Consider the following 7,519-nt stretch of genomic DNA (forward strand, 5'->3'; position numbering starts at 1 on the left):
AGTTTATGACAAACACTTCAAGTTTTACCGAAGACCCCGTATCAAATATAGATGCTCGCTACTTTACAGTTTATTTTCGGCATTATTCTATCGTCAAGTCGTAATCTGAACATGTGAACCAATACTTCGCAAATAATTTCTGCAACACTTTTCGATTATCACAGGTGACCAACAGGCTCGTCATGATTATCAGACAATGATATGTACTCCTTCGAGCTAATGTTAAAAAGTTTAACGATTTTTTACGGTAAGTTATAAGATATCACTGCTAAAAGTGACAGCATTGCAATGACGATAAAACAGACGCGTAAGAACAATAGACATAGTTTTATTGAATGCGTGAAGTATATTTGTGAAAATATTTCGACGAATAAGGTTGCTAGTAGGTGTAAACAGAAACAATCTCTCACAACTACATCCCATTTGAGCCGTTTTGGAAAGCGAATCCAAATTACGGCGGTCTCATGTGGCTGCAATTTTCTGTTCGTTTTTTAGCTTTTAAGAGCTTGTAATCACCTTTCCACATATCTTGCACCTACAACACTACAGAGTAAGACATGGTGAATCGTTTCATCAGATAGCAGTAATGTGAATTTTGTTGCAAGTCAACCTTTAAACCTAATTAAACTTATAGCACACACAGAACTAATATTGATTCAAAATAGATTTTCGTGCAAAATCTTTTTTTATTACCCTGCACCGCTGGGCGTTCACCTAGTATTTTCATATAGTCAAACATGGATAACTCAAACGTCACGGGACGGATTGAAAGTGTTCAAGTTATCAGAGCGTTCAAGTTATCAGAGCACTGTCACAAGTCCATGTATTTATTAGCAAATAGGTGTACATATACAAACTATATATAAATCAAAAGCATAGATGGCTTGTTTCAAATTAAACCCTTCTAATGTAAAGTTTAAAAAATTTTATCAGAAAGTATAGACTTTTCTATCACTTGAGATTTGTCTGTTGTTTTAGGGGATGTGACTGCCAGGGCGTTTTCAGATTAAAATTGGCAAAACTTGATCGCTGTTGAAATGCTTGGAAGAAAAGACATCTGTTTCTTTTGAGCCTTTTAACCAAGATCAATTTTGCCGATTTTCTTTCAAGTTTTTCCTAAGGTTATCTCGCTTTTCCTTGCCTTCAAAGGACCATCGCTAAGTGGATGTTTGGTACAATTTGATTTTTTGCAAACCTTTAGAAAAGTCGTTGACAAAAATATTTTGCCGATGATGGTAATAACGACGCCTGAGAACTACTAAAAGTTGAGGTATATCTTTATGGCTTGGAATAAAGTGATATTCTAAAGCGATAACAACCGTCTCGGTAGACAAAAAACTGTTCGAGTTTACGAAGTTGAGGTCGAGTTATCTAAAACAACTTATCATTGCGTGGGAACGGACCAAACAAATTCAGTCGAGTTAATCATGTGTTCGAGCTATCCGAGGGCGAGTTATCCGTGTTTGACTGTATATACTAATACGCCGACAGTCTTGTGCGCCGTGAGAGATCATCATGTGTAATAATTATGTGCAAAATTATTCACTGATGTTGCACTGTATTGTTGTAGAGCAGTTTTCAGTGCTCTTGGTTGCAAAACTCAGATACCCTTATTTAATTCCTTTGCGGGGCAATGTTTTTCTTAGAGCTTTCAGCGTGGCGATGGACAGTCGCGGCTCATATTATAGTAAACATTTCGGGTTTGTAAAGTTTCATGAAATTTAGGTTTGCTTTGTTTGTTCCGTAGTATTACTTATACATTGTTATCGCGGTGCTTCCTAATTATTTTCTGTCATCATTTTATTGTGCTTGAACTAAAAAACATCTCGCTACAACTATAAATACTATCATTTTATAATTACTAGAATAAAATTGCTATAAGTACACCTCTGCATAATGCTGTACCCTTGTTAACATTAAAGAGGACCAAGAAGGAAATTGGACCAACACAAAACAAATATTTTGTTTTATGTTGGTTCATAGACTAGATAATTTTCGTAATAGAAAATATTTAACACTTCATACTCCTGCTCTGCGTGTGGTGTGCATTCTCAGTGCAAACAGAATTCCTACACCAGAGCGAGTGCTCCCTCTACACCATCTGACAATGCGAGCGCCGCTCTCCTAATCTAGGGGAGGTGCCATTTCACTTTTGTTTAGGTTAGTTAAAAAAAATCAAAATTTAAAAGTTAAATAGCATTTTCCTTGAGGTTAAACGCACCCCGTTGATGGAGCTTTGCACCTGTCCCCTAGGCGGGTCATCCACTATTGGAGAAGCAAGTCTGGTTTCTCAAATTTTAGCGGTACGTCAAAAATCTCATTGAAAAACACTAAAACCTCAGGGAGAAGAATTTAACATCAATTTTACAATTATCAAGACATACAGTTTTCCTGATTTATGTTTTTAACTATTGGAAGTACAGGCAGCAGAATAGGCAGCAGGAAGTGAGTCAGCCTAGATAATTTTAGAAGTTTAGTAGGCAGTAAGGTCATGAACTTCTGCTGCCGCTGTCAAGACATTTATTTGGCATTTGACAAATTAAAGGTTAATATAAATGAGAAAATTAATTTTGTACGGTAATCCGCTAATTCACCAATCTTCCACGAAATATGTTTTTTGTTAAATTCATTCAGTTGCTGTGAGATTGTGTCAGCAGTATCTGTGGTAGAAAAAGCAGAATGGCTAAGTCTAGAGTCAGCATGATTTGGCTAGTGAAATTATCGTACTTTTCGTACTATTTACCGCACCCCTATATAAGCCACATCTGCTTTATTTTCAAAAGACGATAATAAAACAATACATAGGCCGCACCTTTGTATACGTAGCAGAATTCATGACGGTGCTTTTTAATACAGCAGAAACTGCTAGTTAAAACGAAACAGTACCATTAGGCATTGTTTCATTTTTTCTTTCACCGCTAGAGGCGCACTAACCAGAGATTCCGGTTAATCACCCTAGCGGTGAAAGAAAAAACCACAGATTAGCCGCACCATTGTATAAGCCGCATGGCTCAAATCATCAGAAAAAAGTAGCGACTAATAGTCCGAAAAATATGGTAGGTTTTTTGTAACAGAGGTCAGCTTTACTCTATTTTCTGTTACACCTATTGCAGAGAGGATCAGTTTCTGAGGAGACAGACAAGACAGATGGTGAGTAGATGCAGGGGGAGGTAACTCTATCCCATTAATCACTTTTAGCTTGTGGGTGAATTCAGAGCTGAACTTTGGAAATGTTGTAGTTTAGCTTATGTGGTCGGAAAAATTAAGTGTTGGTGTTGAGCATGTGAAATGGTAGACCATGAAATCATCTTCCCATGGTAGGACAAGTCTTGTTAGCACAGGCGTTTTAATGATATCTACGATATAGCCATGTAAGGTCAACTTACATCTGTTTAAGCATACCCTCTCACATTCGGTTCTGTCTGCAATAACTGGCATAATGGTTTTAGCTTTATTGCTGGCTTCTATGCAGTTCTTAGCTGTCTTGTGCTATCTAGCATTTAGAGCTTCACAATTTCCAAAAATTACCAGACGGTTCGATAATGCAAATTCGCAATACCGAATCGTCTATTAATAGATGAATCGCAATATATTGTTATACTATTATTATGTGAAAAAACTTGTAAATTTTTGTTAATATTTACTTGTATAATTTACTTATAAGGAACAGTTTTGTGTTTGTGATAATTAGAAACATTTATTTTTATGAATGCCCATGTGCGTGGAAGGTCATGGATTGAGACTTAATATAATCTTATTATATCTTATCATAAGACTAGAAGGCCCGATGTTGTAGTAACAGAATCGCTCACTTTGAAAATCATCAGTTATGAGATAAATCGCTATTACACAATTATATTGTTTATACGATCAGCGTCATCTTTTTAAATTGTGGCGATTTCAAATTGTCTACCTTAAGAATTGCCACAAACAAATAAGTCGCCATATCATGAAGCTCTACTATCAATATCTGTATATTCATAAATATATTTTGAAACTTTTGGAGCATTTGATATATTTTGTAATTTTGCAAACGCTATAAGATTTTACCCATAAGCCACTCTTTATATTTATGCTGTTCAAGCAGGACAGGAGGTTTACTAACTAACCTAAATATTCTATCTAATTTGCATCGCGTGACATGTGTATGCCTGATACGTCAATATTCACTCTCGAGGCCAGTCAATAATTCGTTCGACCAGCGTTTAGCATGAATATATATGCGATAGGAGTTGTCTTATACCAGGAAGCAGGTGACAATTCTTAATTCTATACATAGTAGCATCCACAGTTGAATTTTTAAGCAATTTCTCATCGCCAGCTCAACAGTTTTATGTGAAAACATGATATTTGATTCTGTAGTTTCACTTTTAACTTTTCAAAGGTTTCTGTTTACTAGACAGTTCCACAGAAGGTCATCAAAATGCTGATTCTTCGACGCTGACACGTCGAGACAAGTCTGGCCATCTATCCTCGAAGGACTCTTCAAAGAATCATACTCATCGTCTTACCGACCCTCTCAGAGCACACTCATTTAGTGGTTCTATGCCGTCCAACCGTATTCCTGCTGCCGCTGCCAACAAACCAGTCAATAGATCTAGTCAGAGACACCGTCCCTCGCTGCCGTGTGCGGAGCAGGAGAAACTTGCTCGTAGCTTGACCAGTCTCAACATAGCGACCTTTGACCCGATGCTGCCTCCTAGCTTTAGTCAAAGATCGTCAACATTTATAGGACAGAAGAGACAGAGTGCCCAGCTGAGAGCCGCCAGCAATCAATATGCCACAGTTAGTCATTTTAAGTATTCATTCTTCGATTCAGAATAACGTATTTTATCTCAAATTGTTCAATAAATAAGACATAAACTTGAGCAATATTTTAAATTGGTAATTTTGATGTTTTAACAAGGTTTAAATTAGAATTTTTAATATAAAGTTGAGAAGTTAGTTAACCCAGCAGTTTGCTATAAATAACAAGTTAGCTCATAATGCTCAGGTAGCAATATAGATAGGGAAGACAACTGCTAGTTTTCAAACCTTCAATTATAACATGGTATGTTACTTGTGATAGTTGGCTAAATACAATATCATTGCAAACAGTATTTACATAATATACATTTTATTATATATCATATAATGTATAATAAGATTTTATTATATATTAATAATAATATATTATATTATAAGTATATTATATTATTTAATTTAATAAATAATATAATAACATATATAATATATTATAGATAATATATTATATTTTGTTGTAATATATTATAAATATTATATTATATTTTTATTTTCATGTATATACAAAGTCTAAAATGAAAATACTGCTGCATGGTTAGTAGTACAGATTTGTAGATGTTTACTCCTTCTCAACATTTTAAGTCAGCCTTTGTCTCGTAGTTCGTGACAGTTCTTTTGATTGGATGCCGCAGGTGGCCCATGGCAACGCCATTCCTTTTGCACTTGAGGTTCCTCACCGATACTCTATCACCAACCTCTCAGGGCAGGTCAAGTCTTCTCTAGGTCAGAGGTCATTGGCTAGAGATCTAGGTTAGTCACACAGAGAGTTGTCTGCTTTTTACAATCGTATCATAATAACTGTTAGAGCAGACAATTCCTTGTAATGTAAGCATGGTTGGTTTATCAACTGACTGACACTGGTTTACCACAGCAGCATTTGGATGATAAATAGACAGTATTATGATGGCTTTTTAAGTTTTTCGCTACCACATACCGTTTTATACAGCTCGGCAATGCATTTGCTTATGGCGAAGAGCGCATGGTGTGGCTTTCGTAGGCTTCATACAAATTGTTTCTAATTAGTGACTAGTTAATTAATTAACCTACACTATATGTAATTAAATGAAAGGAAAAAACTATCTGTATGCATTGAGCCAATAGAAAATAGTTTTTCAATAGTTTTTTCATCAATGAGAAAACTTTGGGATAAAAAATTAAATTTAGCAAAAAACCTATGCTCAGGTGGTAAACATATTTTCTGTTGGCTCAATGCATGCGGATAATTGCTGCTTTTCATTTAATTACAGATAGTGTAGGTTAATTAATTAAATAGTCACTAATCAGAAATGTTTCCTATGAAGCCTACGAAAGCCGCATAATGCAGCTCCTGGCCATAAGCAAACGCATTGCCGAGCTGTATTATAGTGTATTGTAGTGAAAAACGACATTGTCTGTTTGATATCTAAAATCAAAATGGTAAACCAACAATGGTGAACTAGTGTTTATGGTTTGTCGTTGCTAATAAGAAATTTCAATAAAGAAAATTATGTTTTTGCGAAACTAAGCTAAAAATTGGTTTTAAAACCAATTTTTAAAACCAATCATCTGCCTGTATTCTCAACGCAGGTAGGGGAGTTGTATTCCCTTTCATATAAGTACAGTCGTGTAAGTTAATTTAATAACTACTCACTTATCAGAAACATTTTGTATGAACTCTGCTAAAGTCGTACCAACCAATTTTTGACCATTTCAGCGATGCAATAACCTATTGACCCACCTTTTTGCTCATGCTAATGTCAAGGTCAAGTATTAATGATACATTATTCAGGTTCCTATCTATTTACAGGCAGCACTGGTCAAGTGCCATAAGCTTACTTCTGCAATACCTCGGCACCATTTGAAGTCGTCTACTCTTCTTTGATATTATGTTAATAATTTTTGCGGAATCATTTTGATCAATATTCATGTGTTGCTCCAGTATGTGATGTCCCAGATTTTCTCTCCTTGCCGATGATATTACTATTCGTACTGCATTGGGATTTTCCGGAGGCGGTGATGTGACTTTTCGAAACTTCTAGTGCATTCATCTCGTTGTTGTAAATTAGTGTTTTGTTGTTTTTAATTAACCACAAAAACCTACCAGCCAGTTGATATAGCGTATCTATCTCTATTTTACATGTTTCAATTTTTGTTTTTTTTCTTGTATTTCACTACAAATGAGTCAATTTTTGTTTTTGGCATTGTTTACTGTCCACTTTCTTCTCTCCATCCACTCCACTCCATTAAACCTCCGTCCACTTTCTGATAGTTGTTCAGCATCAAGTATTCAAGACTTCAGTTGTTATTTTATTTACAACATATCATATAAATATCATAATTATACTCTGATTTTGCCATTGTGATTTGTTACAAGCATCATTCTTATTAATATTGCTAAATATATTATATTGTTTATTTATTATTCAACTGTATGGTTATACTTCAACTTTTCATATTGGCTTCTGTAATGTGTTTGTTCATTCATATTGCTAGTTTTGTTCTAAATATTTATAATAAATATTCGTTATTTAAGTGAAGCTGAGCTTAGTTGGTACAGCATTTTAATATTATAGTACAAGAGCTCCAAAGTCTGTCACTATTTTTTAGTAGTTTTGTTACTGTGACTAAACAAAAATTGGTTTTGTTAAAATGTCAACTTGTTTGTTCACCTCAAGTACATGAATTTCCTGGAATTTTTTCTTTTTATTTTATTCGTTTTTGTTCTATATCTTTTGTT

At 34.9% G+C, this 7,519-nt stretch overlaps 1 protein-coding gene across 1 annotated transcript in view; it reads left to right on the plus strand.

Moving 5' to 3' along the window:
- The window catches only part of LOC137398534 (uncharacterized), a 48,804-nt gene extending 41,568 nt beyond the window's left edge, over positions 1-7,236 (plus strand). Inside the window, exons 14-17 of the mRNA XM_068084658.1 lie at positions 3,114-3,150; positions 4,400-4,785; positions 5,436-5,553; positions 6,590-7,236. Of these exons, the coding sequence (XP_067940759.1) occupies positions 3,114-3,150; positions 4,400-4,785; positions 5,436-5,553; positions 6,590-6,612 (564 nt within the window). The 3' untranslated portion in view covers positions 6,613-7,236. The remainder of the gene's footprint in view (positions 1-3,113; positions 3,151-4,399; positions 4,786-5,435; positions 5,554-6,589) is intronic.
- Positions 7,237-7,519: the final 283 nt, after the last annotated feature.

The sequence above is a fragment of the Watersipora subatra genome, chromosome 6 (genome assembly GCF_963576615.1).
Source record: "Watersipora subatra chromosome 6, tzWatSuba1.1, whole genome shotgun sequence".
NCBI classification, from domain to species: domain Eukaryota; kingdom Metazoa; phylum Bryozoa; class Gymnolaemata; order Cheilostomatida; family Watersiporidae; genus Watersipora; species Watersipora subatra.